General features: G+C 39.9%; 1 protein-coding gene across 1 annotated transcript; it reads left to right on the top strand.

Annotated features, from left to right (window-relative positions):
• Positions 1-3,037: 3,037 nt before the first annotated feature.
• Positions 3,038-11,793, top strand: LOC108938442 (xenotropic and polytropic retrovirus receptor 1 homolog). Its single transcript, XM_018758998.2, has 14 exons — positions 3,038-3,080; positions 3,941-4,033; positions 4,200-4,411; positions 4,802-4,951; positions 5,833-5,916; positions 6,381-6,462; positions 6,684-6,871; positions 7,107-7,286; positions 7,933-8,101; positions 8,198-8,392; positions 8,648-8,808; positions 9,902-10,035; positions 11,187-11,397; positions 11,588-11,793. Exons 1-13 carry the CDS (start codon positions 3,038-3,040, stop codon positions 11,374-11,376), a joined length of 1,881 nt encoding a protein of 626 aa, XP_018614514.2. The 3' UTR covers positions 11,377-11,397; positions 11,588-11,793.
• Positions 11,794-17,116: the final 5,323 nt, after the last annotated feature.

Below are 17,116 nucleotides of genomic sequence, written 5' to 3'. Positions count from 1 at the left end.
ACTTTCAAGAACGACTAGCTGTAACAAGCAAACTAAAATACGTCCAATCAGTAATATAATGTATTTAAATTAAATCATTGTTTTAACTTGTCTACATTTATACAGTTCTTTAGAAACCCTTAAGTTACTGTTATCGTGGCAAAAATGTCCCGACCGCTGTGAGTAACATCTAAAATGACCACAAGGAGCATCACTCTAGCTCCACCATCAGCATACCTGATCCCAACAGACTTAATGCCCAGTTCCTAGCAATACAAAAGTACTGAAGTGCTAACATTAGGTAGCGGATTCTTGATCAGCTGCCAGTTGCCTTGAATTCATGTTTCCTATCAATCCATGTTCTTGTGTAGTTACCTTTCCCCAAGTCCTGGTCCCAGTGTGTTCCTGTGATAAGCCCTACAGTCTTTTCATCACCGGATCTCCATGTTCCCTCACCAGCGTTGTTCTCCAATCCCGTCTTTGCCAAATCTCCACGTTCCCTCGTCTGTCAGGTTCTCCAGTCAACTTCTCATCACCAAGCCTCCATGTGCGTCTTTGTTCATCAGTCACCATGTCACTTCAGCACCAACAACACAGTGCACTTGTAAATAAACTTTGAACCTGAGTTCACTGTGTCTGATTGTGACAAAAAACATATAAAATTGAAGCAACTCACCCAAAAACTCAGTTAAAAACGGCTAACACCTACTGAACGTATACAATTGAAGAACTGTTGAAATTCTTAAACATCTTTTAAGTCGGGTTGTCGATCAAGGCAGGAAAAGCAAGGTTTTGAGTCAATATGAGGTACAATTCAACATTGAAATCGAACTGGTCATCCCTACAGTCTGAATGGGCTCAATGGATAGAGAAATATTAACCATTTATGTTATTAATGCACTGCTAATGTGTTCAGTGAGTTACACATGATATGTGACCATCTAATGAAATACAGTTGCAAATAGTTCACAGTAAAAGTGATTTGACACACAGTTCACAATAGCCAATGAATTCCACAGGTGTCAGGTAAGCATGAGCAGGTGGAACTAATATTTTGCACTAAAAGTGACTTGACTGGTTTCATGGAGAGAAAGTTAAAACATCAGAAAAAAAGCTGAGCAGTAATGACAACAGGATGACAGAAATGTAATTGAGTAAATATTTTTTTCCTTACAGATGTAGAACCTAAAGTAATAAGAAGTATAAAGTACTGATGCCAAAACCTACTCTGAAAAGCCCATTTGTTCAAGAAATTTATAAGTAAGAGTAAATGTTACTTTTTACTAAGTGTCCTACCTCTGATCAAGAGTAAGTACCTAGCATTAGGGTTAAATGGAAGATGTGCTGTTAGTATGCAATTTTGAGCCTCATAAATTGGATTAGATTCTTCTTCTTCTTCTTCCTCTTCTTACATGAAATATGCTGAAAAAGGCTCCAGAAAGAATTTCTGTACTCTAGCATGTTCTCCCTTCCTTCAGTGAATGCAACCGGGGCACAGAATGGGAGAGACACAACCAAAAATCCTTCACAAAAGACACAACTTTGAAAACAGAATGACTTCAGTGTGAAGCCCTCTAAACACGTCGTTAAAATATCCCCATCTTTCTACTTCGCACTACGGACAAAATCTCCGAAACAGACATTCCATCTCTTCGTCCCTGTGCCGAAAGCTACATTTCAGCTACTTTGCTCATTAGTCTTCCAATTGCTGTTTGACTCCTTAAATTATTTAGGGGTTTGTGATTCTTTGTGTGCACACAGTATGACGGCCATCGTGTCCTCATTCTCTCGCTCTTGTTCATTGCCTCCCTCCTCCCCCTCCTCATTTGGCTCCCCTCTTTGAGAGACACTCAGGTGTGGCCAGACCTGCCATAGCACCGTAAGAGAGGGACGAGAGGGCAGCCTGCATTTCCTGACCTGGGTTTCCAGCAGCAGCACTCATGAGCTTCTCAGATCACCTGGAAGCGTACATGACCAAGGAATGGAAGAAGCAATATATCAGCTATTCGGTGAGCAAGCTGATCTATTTGATGGGTAACACAGAGGTCATATTAATTTGTGCATATATCTTTAATAAGCTTGGCAGGTGCTAAATGGCACCAACAAGCCTGACAACACAAAGTGGCTCAGGTGCAGGACTGTGAGTAGTAAAAAAGACATTCAAACCAAATCTCAGCAAGGGATTGATGTAAAGAAGTTAGGTGGAGACATGCTTGTTAATCGCTGGTATCTAAAAGCTATGAGTCCCATTCAAGGGCCTGTTCCAGTACCCTGAACACTCATTTCGAAGAAAATGAACAGACTGTGACAGTCTATAACACAGAATATCTGACCTTGGTTTCTGGTTTCTGTTACCAGCTCTTGGAGGCGATGCTTTGCGCTGGTGTGAGGCACAGGTCCTCCTCGGATGGGGGTAAGGTAGCACTTTTACATACTACACAGCTACTAAAAAGCTTCTATCTATCTATCTATCTATCTATCTATCTATCTATCTTCAGGTATTTTGGCTGACAGTGGGTGGGATATCAGGGCTGTATTGTATGACAATAGTACCACATACAGCTGTGTGACCTGGACAGTTACTACTTCTGGTACAGGGACTTCCTTTAACTAACAGCGATTAATTCTGCCTGAATAATTCATGGCCAAACTAAACAAAAGCAATACCTTTTATACTTGGATGGAGAAGCAAATTGTAAGAGGAGGAGTCTACCAACATGGTCTACTACCCACTTATTCAGTAAAATGTCACAAATAATACAATCCACTTGCTCATCACAAATTCTGATAAAAATAACTAGTAATTGATTATTATTATTATTATTATTTTGAAGGCACCAAGGTACGAAACACATTGAGTCAAATTTGCAATGCATGTGCAGATGAACTGCGGTAAGCGTATATTTAAAGCAACCCAAGCGAGCTCTCCCTTCACTCTACCCCTCCTACATCTCCCTGGGGTCCTGCTATGATAATGACGTGCAGTGCCCAGTGCTATTGTCTGCAATAACAATACAGAGAAAGACAGATGGATTCAGATAAACTTGCCAAGCTCGCTATGAATGCCTCCAAAACCATCATTCTTTCCCTGGTAAGGACTGGTAAGTACCTTTCTAACAATAACTCTCTCATCCCACTGGAGCAATTGTCTCTTTCTGGACTTTAAAGCAATTTAATCATCAACTTTAGAAATAAACATTCAACTTAGAAATCTTCTGTAAGGTTAAAGAAAAATGCATGATGTCCATTCTCTTTTAGGTTCTAGTTTGAGATGGTTTAAAACCTCATTTTATAACAAAAGAAAATTGTAACTTTAAAATGATGGTCCCACTTTTTTCAAACAAAGGAACATAAGGTTTATTAATTATTTAGTGATTATTATAAAACAAGCCAAGGTTCAGAGGTGATGTGGAGGTCAGGGAGTGACTCATAGATTAAATTATTAAATAGTATTTAGCTGTTGCATTTTTCCAAGGTAATTTACACTAATGGATAAAGTACCCTAAACTCCCTAAAGTCATTCACACATTTGTACAGCAGAGCACTGCAACGCTCACACACTACAGGAAATTTGGACTCGAAAAACACATCTTTGGACTGTGGGAGGAAACCCACATCAATGTGGGGAGAACATGGGGAACTTGCAAATTCCACACATACTGAGCTGAATTAAGACACACATGTACATGCACAGCCTCATAGTTCTCTTCCATTCAGAAAGTAGCCTGAAAGTATCCAGAAATTACAGTATGTTGAGAGAGCCAAATATCTGAGTCTTGATGCTGCATTTCAAACAGATGTAAATATTACCAGAGCTGTTACTGGAATGCTCTGAGATCACCATCGCTCAGTGACTTCAGTTTATTGCCTCTTGGCATTTTCACTGGGATCTCCACAGCAATTCCCTGTACCATGGATGATCATTTTCACATGATCACAGTGAGCCTGTTCTCTCTTGTAGATCACATCTGTCAAAGGAACCTGAGGTCTGTAGAGGAGGTATTCTTTCAGACATGTGACAGGGAACTTGCCAAGGTTAACCACTTCTATTCAGGTAAGAAAGAAAACATGCATAGCAGATCTAGACTTAGAGGGGCTCCTAGTCAGCGAACTGAGCTTCACTAACTGCTCTCTTCCATCTTTTGCTGTATTCCTCATCCATCCATCCATCCATCCATCAGCAACATGACGATAAAATGATTTTTGCTTTTTTCTGTTAGAGAGGCTGACCGAGGTCCAAGCAAGGCTTACTTCACTGAAGCTAGCATTAAGGACTCTCCATGAGAGCCAGAGAGCTAAGCATGGGTCCAGGACAAAGCTGAGATGGCTCCTTCAGGTCATCAGAATGGACAGTGGGCAACAGACTGAGAGGGAACTAAAAGTGGCTGTAGTCGAGCTGTATTACAGCATGCTACTCCTGCGCAGCTACCGGGTAGGGAGGAAATACTGAATATGCCACGTTAAATAGGCTAAATTTGAGGACTTCTATAGAGAAGGATGTTGAAAATGTATGCTGCTATAATCAAGTACTTGTTTCTTTGTACAGTTTTTACTTTACCACAGCATTAATTCCACGTTTATGTCAGTAACTCTGTCAGGCTGTTCCGAAGGTAAAAGTGGATCCAACCAAGATGGATTTAGCTGTACCTAATAAAGTGGCCAGTGAATGTATTGGCGTATTATGTGCAAGAATAAGTTACATTAACTAGGCTGAACAAAGGTGTTATAGCAGCACCAGACTGAATGCTCAGGTTACATGTTTATATACTTAACCATCACACTGCCTGCTGCTAACATTTCCTGTTTTCTGTTCTGGAGTTAGGAACTAAACTATATAGGCTTCTGCAAGATTATGAGGAAACATGGCAAGAGATTCAATTCACAGCAAGGAGTGAAATGGAGAAAGGAAAAGCTGGAGACATCTGAGCTCCACAGTAGTAGAAGAATATGCCAGCTCATCTCAGAGTTGGAGGTAAGGAATGGTGACACTGATTCCAACAGCAGTGTGACAAATTGTCAGGTACGCTGTAAAGTTCTGTTGCGTTGATGTCAACTGTTGATGACCATACACACAGAGTGCCTCCAGAATGTTCTACCCTCCATTTTTCGTTGGCGTTGAAAGAGATGTGTCCATTGAATCCGTGATTGCATCCATCCACATGGCTGCTAGTTGTCTTTATTCTTTCAAATTTCCAAGCCATGGCAGTCTTTCTGATAGAACTCGATTTTATATGGTGTTTCTAAAAAACAACTTTTCATCATTTGTGTTTCTAATGAGAGTTCCCTCCGTATTTAACCCTACATTCATCTGCTTTTCTGGCTGTCTGTGTCATCCTTAAAAGTCTCCTTCAACACCTTAACTTAAATGGGATTTTTTCCTTTCGAAGAAGTCCAGCTTTCACAGCCGTATAGCATTATCAAAAATAAGATTTCTTGCCCAGTTGTAATCCATGCTCTGGTAAATACAGCAGCACATTTCCGGATCTTTCACTACAACTCTGCCAAGGGTTTATCTGTGGTGTATCTGTCAATTGATGAATCCCTTGGCTTTAATTTTTGATTCTAAGAGGCAAAAGTTGTCAGCAGCTTCTCTGTCTTCAGCAGCATCACTGAAGTTTAGTGATGTTGCATTTGTCTCTCAGGTCTAGGGGGAACCAAGGAACATTTGCCAATGTACTGAATGGAGTTATACAAAAATACTGGGAGGACACATGAGGAATGTTTGACACTTTGTCCTCTTGTAACACTTAAGCTTTTCAATATGATGCAGGTCTGCAAACTGTCAGTGAGAAACAGTCCGCTGTCTTCTTTCCCATTGCCTTTTAACTATAATCCCTATTTGCCTAACAACAGTTGCTAATGTGCCAGCTGATGGGTGGCGACAGACAGAAAGCTATGAAGAAACTTAACATCCCAACACCAGCAACAGAAGAGGAGGTACTGAGGTCACAACTGTAATGGAAACGATTTTGTAGGGGTGACATCCACTTACAGAGACCAGGTTAAAGTGGCAAAACAACATATTTTGGATTAGATTTTCATATTTTGGTAATGCAGCATGGATGCAGGGTCCTTTGAACATTATATGCACAACACCACAATGACTTAGAGTTTTTCCTTTGGGCGTCAAATTAGTTTTAAGCTAGATGTTCTTGGTCTAAAGTACAATGAAACAATGAAACTTCAATGAAACTTCTTAAAATAACCTGCATGGTATGGTTTCTCAAGTGAATCAAATGAACTTATTAATAACTTAATAACTTTAATTTCTAGCCAGTCAGTATCAGTATTTTAACATTCAAATCAACTTCCAAGAAAATCTCAAACTAATTCTTTTAATACAATGCTTAGAAAGTAACCCAGGCGTCTAAGGCCAGATGTTTGGACCATCCCCTATCTAGTCTGTTCCAGACTGGACCGCTTTTCGGCTGGGTGTGACCTGTGGACTTCTGCTAGCTCTACTGAATCTCATTGCCCTGAGAGGTGAGATACACCTCGGCTCTACCCCAACTCACCTTACCGTCTTGATCTTACAAACTTCCGATGGAAATAATGCGAGCAAAGCAGTGACAAAAGTGCAATTTAGAGGAAGATTAAGAAAGACAGCAAAAGATGTAAAATAATTTACACACCTGTGATGAAGTACAGCATGGATAGAAGCCTTGCCTTGCACTGAGCACTTATATGAAGTCTTGTTGTGTTAGCAATACAGAAACCTGACTGGGACCCCGTAAGACCCTTGCTGCGACTCTACAGAGGGGGCTTCCTACTGATTGAGTTTCTCTTCCTGCTGGGGGTCAACATCTATGGCTGGAAAAGATCGGGAATCAACTATGTCCTCATTTTTGAGCTGAACCGCGAAGACAACTTGTCCTACTACCACATGTTTGAAGTGAGGCGCTATGAAACTTTACATCTCCAATTTCAGGAAACATAGGTTCGCAAAAAGGTGTTTTGCACCGGGGGGACGTAGAACAGACAAAAAATGTTGTCAGCATTGATGTATGATGTTATTTACAGCACGGGAATTGATTCTGAGCTTAAATAAAGTTTGTATGGATTGTGGGAATCAAGATGAAGCGAAATGGTGTTGCCTGTCTAAACTCCTGCTATTTTCTCTACGGCAGGTGGCAGGGTGTTTAGCTGTGTGTTGGTGTCTCAGTGTCCTGGCCTGCTTGCACGCTCCCCTTCCGCCAGTCCCACTGCAGCTGCAGCCCCTCCTTTTCTACTGCCTCCCCATCTTGTTGCTGCTCAACCCTACGCCCACCCTCCATCACCGATTTCGCCGCTGGCTGCTGTCGCTGCTGGTGAGACACTCCACAACCTGGGTCACAGGTGAATTAGCAGTGACTACTGCACACAAGGTGAATTACAGGCTCAGCAGGATCACCACCAGAATAACTCTCATATTGTTAGCCCATTCTTTCTGGGGGCCCAAACTCACACACACACACACACATTTTCAGAACCGCTTGTCCCTTACGGGGTCACGGGGAACCAGAGCCTACCCAGTAACACAGGGTGTAAGGCCAGAGGGGGAGGGGACACACCCAGGACGGGACACCAGTCCGTCGCAAGGCACCCCAAGCGGGACTCAAACCCCAGACCCACTGAAAAGCAGGACCGTGGTCCAACCCACTGTGCCACCGCACCCCCTAGTACATAAGAATATTTTACTTATATTACTATTTAGTACTATTGTATTTACTTTACATTTTAGGAATAATTCAGATCAAGTACTTTTTACATGAATGCATTCAAGGGCTTGAACCAGCAGTCTTTGTTAATGTCCTTAATCACTAGGCAACTGGTTGATCTGTTTGTCATGTGAAAGACTGATTTAAAATCAACAATCGGAAAAAATGACTGGAAAAGAGATTAACTTTGGTCCAAACTGTACATGTACACAATACGGGACGTCTGTTTGTCATCGACTATTCCCCTGCTCAACAGGGCCGGGTGCTCACGGCCCCCTTTCATCCGGTGGGGTTTGCAGACTTTTGGCTAGCTGACCAGCTGAACAGTCTGAGCGCACTGTTCCTCGACATGTGGGGTCTCATCTGCTTCTATGGATGTGAGGTCAGCTGGAGGGACCTGCCCAGCATGGATGCTCCTCCTGCAGGTGAGAGCCCTACAGTCCGTTATGTGACCTGTTAGGAGCCAAACAACAATGGACAACAACATGGTCATTCACGTGGCTCTCTGTGCGGCACACCAGGGAGGCTGGATTGCGAAGAGCTGTTCAGGAGCATGAGCTGCCTGATACAGTGCTTCCCACCCTGGCTACGGTTCGCCCAGTGCATTCGCAACTTCTGGGACAGTGGGGACACCAGGCCACATCTCCTCAATGCTGGCAAATACTCCACGGTCTTCATGACCGTCACCTTTGCCGGTCTCTTCAGCATGAACACAGGTATAGGATTGTGCATGCCATGTGTAAGCTTGTCTGAAAGCGGAAATGAATGGATTCAGCAGCTTTGAGGCAGAGAAGGAGTTCATTCCACATCAGAGCCAAAACTGAGAATCTGTGGAGTTTTGGCTGTGATGTCACACATTGAATAAGGAAATTTAAATGGTTAAAAGCTTCTCTGCTCCTAAAAATACCTACACCACCCTAGTTTCCAGCATCCACCACTCTTGATTTTCCATATTTTCTGCTGTATTCTAGAGGACCCCACACAGGCTGTGGGAATGAAGCTGTACCTGTACCTGTGGGCTGCTGCCACATGCCTCAGCGTGTTGGTAACCATTACCTGGGACTTGTGGATGGACTGGGGGCTCCTCCAGGGTCCTGAGCTGCTGAGAAAGGAGGTGGTGTACTCACAACAGGTATAGGAAATCCAACTTCCTTTGAAGGCTATAGAATGGATGCAAAATGTGCCTGCTCATTGGCAGCTTCAGCGCTTCCACAAACATGATTCAGAAATAACAAAACATCTTGTGCTATCTCTGAGTAATTTCCTTTCTTCTGTTTACAGTGCGGTGAAAAAGCATTAGAATTTTCCAATTTTCTCTGTTTTGCAAGTGTTTGACATTAAATTGGACCAGATATTTTGGGAAGTTAGTTTCAAACAAACAGAGCCAGAAGAAAAAAATGACAGCCATGTTTTATATAATTTCCTAGGAGTGGAAGATAATAAAATGCACAATCATAGGTGTGAAAAAGTAATTGCCCATTAAACACTCAATAAGTTGTTCTGCCACTTTTGGCTGCAATGACTGCAAATAATGGCTTCCTATGGGTGTTGACAAGGTTCTCACGTTGCTGTGGATGAATTTCGGCACTCGCCTTCATGGGGAACTGCTTTAGCTCAGCAACATTCGCAGGTTTTCAGATGTGAAAAGCTCTCACATCTCAACTGAATTCAGGTCAGAACTTTGACCAGGCCATTCCAGAACTTAGTTTTTTCCACCATTCTGATGTTGACTTGTTTGTATGTTTGAAATCATTGTCATGATCCAGCTGCACTTCATCTTCATCAACTGATGACCTGACATTCAACATACCTATCTGTCTACATACCAACCTAATCATTGACCTGTTTTATATCCAGGATGCTATGTAGCTGAAATTTCATATTAAGTTGAGAACTGGACATAGTTTTTGCTTTGGGTACCTGGCAGACAACCACCTCTTCCCTTCCACTGGACATTGATGTATGGGCAAAGATACATGTCAGTAAGATTAATTTTCTTTGGGCTCATGTTCCAAAATAGGGAACATCATGTTTTACATAGGTGATTTGATGAGACATATTTTGCAGGCTAAAGCAATATTGAAAATGTTACTGTCCTGTAGTGCTTGGGATAATACTAAGAGATTAAAACAGCATATGTGTTTGTGCTTTTCCTTTCCACAAAATACAGAAACACACTTTGTTTCTCCCTGGAGAATGTAATCTGCAGCTCTGTTTTGTTTTAGGCATTTTACTATGGCGCCATGCTAGCCGATGTGTTGCTCAGAGTTGCCTGGGGAATTAACATCATCCTGATCCAAATAAGGAACTCTGACTTAGCCACTGTCACTGGGGTCCTGGCTCCGCTGGAGGTTGTTCGGTGAGACCAGCACTCCCAGCACAGTGCCCAGATGATGGCATCTAATCTGTAAAAGTCACACTCAAGTTTTGTCTTTACTTTTATACGAGTGAAAAATGAACCTGTGTAACACGTAATTATCTGCATTTATATTTATTAATTTAGCAGACACTTTTCTCCAAAGCGACGTACTTCTTATCGAAAACACAATGTGTGCATTACCTTAGGAGAAAGAGAGACTTAGATGCAGACGTGTGATTCTTAAGTAGTTTCTTTCCACCATTTGAACCAAATCCGAATATCGACAATTCCTAATCACCTTCCTATTAATATATTTATAGAATTTTTTTTTTTTCCAACACTTACGTTATATTACAGGAGTAGCTGCGCGAAGGTTCATCCGTTAAGTTTGTTGCCAATGACTTTATTTCATGGGCCTGTGGACACAGCCCTAAAGAGAGCTGCTTCAAAGCAGCTCTCTAACACACCCCTGTACTCTGGTTATAGATGCAAAGGATCCAGTTGTGTTCACCGGACAAAGCTCTGAAAAAGTCACACAATTCAATATAAATTAATGTATAAACATTGGGATTAGTTAAGACGTTTTCTTAGGTTGAACTAGTTTTCAGAGGAATATTACAAAATAGCTGTAAGCACACTTGTGCTGATAAAACATTCCCTTTATTTGAACATTTTTCATCTTAAAACTATAAATATTTAACATGACTGATTAATCTAAATTTACTGATGGAAGGATAAGAATGATAATCTTGAAATCATCGTAATCACAGAAAATATTTTGGTATTTTATTAAAACTAGTTATGTACTTCTTGTGATTCTAGGCATTCAGTAGTTAATACAAATTCAAGAAATTTATCAAAAGTTTTAGTTTAACATGATTTGGATTATGCTATTCATTTGGAGGACCACCTCATTGCCAACCAATTTATTACAAGGTCACTTTTAATGCAAAAAAAAAAAAAAAAAAAAAAAAAAAACAGCATACACTGGGGGTCACGAAGACCAAGAATCAGTTGTTAAGGAAACGAAATACAGGGACTCAGCGATCGTCTCAAATTTTACAATTGGTAAGCAAATAAGGAACGTAACACAGAATGAAACAATGACCAAAACTGACAAGAACTGTATATCTGCTCCTCTGGTCATCCAGAAGATTCATCTGGAACTTCTTTCGACTAGAGAACGAGCACCTCAATAACTGTCGCCAGTTCCGGGCATTCCGAGACATTCCAATGACCCCAGTAGCCCTGAATGGACACTCTGTCCTGGAAAGGGTCATGGACCAGGAAGACACTGCCAAGGCTCACTGGAAAGAAAATGTTGAAAAAAGCAAAGCCTGATCTCTCCTTTGAGCAGATGAGGTAACAGCCTTGGCGGTAGCTTAATACCAATCAACTTTAAAGTGTTAATATTCTGTCATTTCCTTTTCGAAAAAATTACAGTACCAAAACTGTTTACATCATTTTAATATTTTAAGCTCTTGACATTTTAGTGAAATTGTGTTTGATAAAGACAGAAATTAGCTGCATGTAATGTTTTTTTCTACTTCAGAACAGCAACTGAGAAGACAAAATTTTCAACGGGAGGGATGGAAGAGTCTACTCTGACATGATGAGGCATGGAATGATGGGGGGAAAAAAAAAAATTATACACACAGATGATGCTGTACTATGGCCAATGAGCCTTTTATACAAAGGAGAAAGTCAGATTGTATGGGATGATTCTGGAAAGAACTAAAAAAGATGTTAGAGTACATAAAAATATATATTGTCCTGTTTAGGGAGGAATATTAAATATAATAAATCAGTAGTTATTGAAATAATATATGTATGCAAGTCTTTCATTGGGAAACTTTTCTAGCTAAATTTTATTCACCATGAAGGGAAAAAGACAAAGATTTTGAAGGTGAAGAAAAGAGTTTTATTACAAAGCAGACATCTGTTCAGTGTTTCATTTTAAAGTAAAATGCTATTATTTCTAAACACAATGTCACTCCAAACTGAGGAAGCGGTGACTGACAAGATGGAAGTCCAAGATATGTAGCATCTAAAGTGGTATTTTGCTAATTTTTTGCTGATATTTGCTGTCTTTTTTGTTAGAAAGCAGATAAATATTTTTTGCAGCAGCTGCCAAAGCACTTATTTTCTGGCTTCTAAGCATTGAAATGCTCCCTTTTTAAGATTACAAAAGAGTGTGGGGCAATGACCCCAGTGTGGCTGAATCCAGTACTAAAGGTCCACAACATTCTCCAGAGGTTCAGCCACAGCACTCCTCCTTTGCAGTTCAGGGGGGGATTTATGTGGATCTGAAGTCTTGTCACCTTAGTAAGAATCTTAACCAGGTAAAAATCTGATAGATATTTTAATACAGGCTTCATTTCGTGAACAAAAAAAGTGACAAAAAGACAAAGACCACCATTAAGGAGATCAGATTTCCACAACTACTGCACTGTGTGGACACATGGCTCTTTACATCATCTGGGTAGTTAATTGCCACTTGAGCATGGATCCTACTCAAGATGATGTAAAGATACATGGTTGCTCCAACTCCCTCAAGAAACAAGCGTTCATTCCGTCAACATGTGCTTTACACTCACATTGGCATGGTCTTTTTGTCTTTGCCTCTCGATTGTCAAAGCTAGGGGCATGTTTTTAAGGATTCTACCAACCAATGTCACGACATTATCCACCAACAGTAAAGACATGAGTTTTCTACTCAGGGTTCACATAATACAGCCAGTCACCAAACACCTGCCACACATGGACATGCAGCACTGGGTCAGTTCTGATCAAGGACCATCTTCACAAAATGAGTAACACAGGAACTGCATGGTGTTCAACGATAAAACCTGCATCGAGCAAGAAAGGGAGCACATACACCATTTTCAAAAACCCACAACACATCAAGGATTTTGAGCTTCAGTGTACACAGATCTGATGCCGTGACTGCGGCTTCCTCTGAACACCCACCTACCCATCTAGGCTGTGATGTTCAAAGACTCTGCACAAAGCTCATTAGTTTGGGTGCATATGCACATGCTTGAACGCCTTCAATTTAAAAGATGTGATATACAAGCAGGAGAAAAAAGTTTCACTAACATGTATTTGAACAAAATGTTTGAGACAATCAGGAGAAAAATTGGCCTTTTTGGTGTTACAGCGATTAATGATATGGCAAGAGGGATAATACATTGACTTTCATGCATGGGAACATCACAAAAAATAGGTTCACAATTCAAACAGGAAATTAAAACACATTGACAAGTGTGCATTTTTACTCTCCATTTCCCCTGTATGGACCTATTCAATATGTAAAGATTGTCCTCAAAAAAAAAAAAAAAAAAAAAAAAAAAAGCTCTAGAAATGGTCAAATCACAGTCTGTTAAATTCAGCTTTATTCTGAAAAATAACTCTTAAACCAGGTAACATATGGTAGGTGAGCGAGGACATTCCAAGAGATATTCATTTGCAGTTTCATTTTATGTACCTTTTTAATATCTGAAGTCATATTACAGACACGTGCAATTGTTGCAAATATTTACAGTATGTAAATGTAGGGTGTAGGGAGGCAGGCAAAAATTCTTTGTAATATATCATCAGTAGAAGGCATTCAGGAAAACAAGGGACCTTGTGGGGTCAAAAACATTTAAATGCAGCTATATAAATGTATTTTGATAATTTGTTCATTCTGATGCAATGAATTCCGCTTAGACAAATTTTAATATTTGTCTTGAATTTGATATTTATACATTCTGATCTCTGGGGGTCATTTTTATTGTTTTACACTTTGGAATGAAGCTGAACGCACAACATTGACAAATGATTTGCATTAAAATGTATGACCCCTCATATAGCATTTGTTCACAGTTCTGAAAAGTGATTAAAATGTCCAAATACAAATCTCCATATTATTTACACTTTCATTTACGTGATGAACATATGTGACTAAAATGGAAAGAAAATAGCTTTAATTTCTAATTAGGTCCCCAAGTCTGGACATGTGGACCTGCAAAGTGAAGATTGTATATTATATTGCATAAGTTTATAGTCACCAGCCAGCAATTAAGTATTCCATATACATGATTTCTTTTTCACTAAATTTGTTAAAATTGTAAAAAAAAAAAAAAAAAAAAAAAAAAAAAAAAAATTTGATTTTAAAAATCAACATGACCTACAAAGCAATCTGAGAACAAAATTGAACATATTTAAATCAGATTCCCTCATGTTTCACTGTTTAAACCCATGCAGAACACCTTGTTTGAAGAAACCAATCACACCCAGACAAAGCACGTTTCACATGTAGATCACAATGCCCCAGTTCCTAGTGTGATGAGTTTGTCTATTGCAATAAACTTGTACAAATATGCTCATGCAACACATAACAATCAGTCACAGTTAATTATATTTGGTTAAACCTTATTTACTTTATTTGGGTGTGCAAAAAAATGACAGCTTCCCCCCTCACTTAATAGGTCCAATTCTGATCACATTTCTCTTTTGTGTGAAACCAGTACAGAAATACACGTCACTGTCAGTGTCTTCAATAACATATGCAGTATACAGTACAATTTAAATGTAAAAAATGCATTTATCTAAGAAATCTCTCGAGTATGAGTCAGTTCACCTTTACCTTTTGAAAACCAGTGGCACTTTCAGAGTGGATAACCAAAGCAGACAGTGTGAAATGTAGGCCCCCCCCTCACAGTACTTTCATAACATAAGAAGTTTAAGGCACTCAATACCCTCCCTCCCCTATGGCCCACCACTACCCAACCCCAACCTGCCCAATTCCCAGCATCCCACCATCCCCTTAAAGCCCAACAGGACAAATGGTTACTGCACCAATTGGCCATTATTACACAGGTGTCAGACAAAAACACACACATGTAGTAGCACACTAGGATCTGTTTGACTCCTATTCTGACAAAGACAGAAAATATTACTGAGTTTTGATATGGTTAATATATTCTTTCATGCCTCATGTATGCTACATAACCGTGAACAGAAACACATTGTTTTAGTGCAAACCTAATCTCAACGCAAACTTTCTAAAGTGCTGTGTCAAGGTACTTGTAAAGTTGCTTCTTAGAAAACATACAAAAAAAAAAAAATACTGCTGCAAAAACATATTGAATGATTACATATCTTTATGAAATTAGTAACTGACATTTTTAACATGTAAGACCTTGTTAGCATCTGATCGCTACACATCCACTTATACATCTATACATCCGATCGTGTGTAAATTATTTATAAGGGTAGGTCACATGTGGGAATGTAGCCTGACAACAGTAAGACAATTACAGTAACCCTTTCTGTACCGTTATGCCAACACAGGTAACGGTCATGATAGCGAAATGATCATCTGCACAACAGTTCTCAGGAAAAAGGCAGCTCTAGTTATCCATTTTACTGTGCCATTTCATAGCTGTACACGAGGCATGAAAGAATGGTTCCCATTTTTAAGTTATGAAGCAAATCAATAAAATCACGATTTTTCTGTGAAAAACAAACAGAGAAGGTGAACACTAAAGTTTGGTGCCACTACCATGTGGCTGTGGAAGACTTTTTTTATGCAAGTGTTTTGCAAGACTTTCAAAACACAATAGATGCAATATTTTACTTCTGAAGAGATGGGGAGAAAAGTGGTCTTCCCTCTCTCACAAGCTTTCGGAGCCCACAGCAAAGCCGTTTACGCTCATAAGCTAAGGTCACTCTTCATCACAGGACCACTCATTTCCACGTAAGAAGCGTAAGACTGGACTATCTACAAACGCACAACCCCATCTCCCACTGCCACCTCTTCAACTCCAAGCATCAGATCGTTTCAGATCACCGCAGGTCTTGTAAACTTAGTTCAATCCAGACCCTGTGCTACATACCACAAGAAAAGCACCCCCCCACCCCCTCAGCTCCCACATTTGCCCATCTGACGAAAGCATATACCAAACATGAAAAAGCTGCAGATTTAACACATGGCACATCTATTTGGAACACTTTATCTTCAGTGGATATGATTTACATTAAAAAAGGGTGGGGTGATGTTAGAAACTAATAGAATAAAAATGACTATAATTCAGTTTTGTGGGCAATTCCTCAAACATTGTTAAAGAAGCTGTGACATTTGGGAATGGTTTTCTTCAAATGAGACATTCATGAAAGTTTCATGAATATAAACAGGCATTCTCATTTAAAGATTTTAAAACGCCACATTCACACAATATATGGCTAATGGGAATAAGAGACAAACCCACATGAGTCTCATCTGGAGAGCCTGTGAAACCCATCTTTGTACTGCTACATAGCATCTATGCATACCTGTGGAGAAACATGGGCAAAACAGGTGTAATGCATCACATAGCTGCTAGATAGAAAGATGAGAGGAATGTGGGAGTGAATAAGAAACACAGGAAAGAATTTTTTTTTTTAAAAAAAGGATGCCACTATGTCATTAAAGCAGATGACCAGCAGCAAAGTGCAAAAACCATATGCATACACTTTTCCAATTACTAAGTTCACCTGTCTGACACTTGGTGTACTCAATAATTCTGAATACATGTAAAAAGTGCTATCACACCACCAAAGCCTCAAACCACAACAAAGTTGTTTTAAAAAAAAAAAAGGGAGGAAACAAGTCAAGCAGGTGAAATGGCAGCCAATTCTCTTTTTTTTTTTTTTTTGATGTAGGCAGCTCCAAAAGCCACAGTTTCAGTATCTTCTTGTAGTGCAAATGGAATAAGCCAGCAGGATTTTCATACTTCATCCTATTGAGCTCATTACACACACATTTAAAAAAATAAAAAAATAAAAAAAAATAAAAAAAAAAAAACTTGTGGAAGAGTCTAATACCCAGGGGTGTCCCCTCACCTGGGCAAATCCCTCAGTGTCACCACAGTGATACTCACCAGTGGCTCTTGAAAAAGTGCTTCACAATGCTCTGCACATCCCCCAACCCACCCTGTGCAACACTCACCATAGTTCATTTCCCAACATAAAGAGAGACCGACTTTCAACAACTATACATCTTCAAACAACTGTACAACTCCCCCCCCCCCCTCGATTTGCACATAAGTTAGTGACC

Source organism: Scleropages formosus, chromosome 17 (genome assembly GCF_900964775.1).
Source record: "Scleropages formosus chromosome 17, fSclFor1.1, whole genome shotgun sequence".
NCBI classification, from domain to species: Eukaryota; Metazoa; Chordata; class Actinopteri; order Osteoglossiformes; family Osteoglossidae; genus Scleropages; species Scleropages formosus.
The sequence above is the reverse complement of the archived record's forward strand: the minus strand, read 5'-3'. Positions and strand labels throughout refer to the sequence as shown.

What these genes read in the sequence shown, in the direction of transcription:
- LOC108938442 (XM_018758998.2), top strand. Translation starts at nt 3,038, where the DNA reads ATGAATGCCTCCAAAACCATCATTCTTTCCCTGGTAAGGACTG. An exon ending in CACCAGCAACAGAAGAGGAG is followed by an intron (nt 5,917 to 6,380) that starts GTACTGAGGTCA and finishes TCCCCTATCTAG; the next exon opens with TCTGTTCCAGACTGGACCGC. An exon ending in TCTCTTCAGCATGAACACAG is followed by an intron (nt 8,393 to 8,647) that starts GTATAGGATTGT and finishes GCTGTATTCTAG; the next exon opens with AGGACCCCACACAGGCTGTG.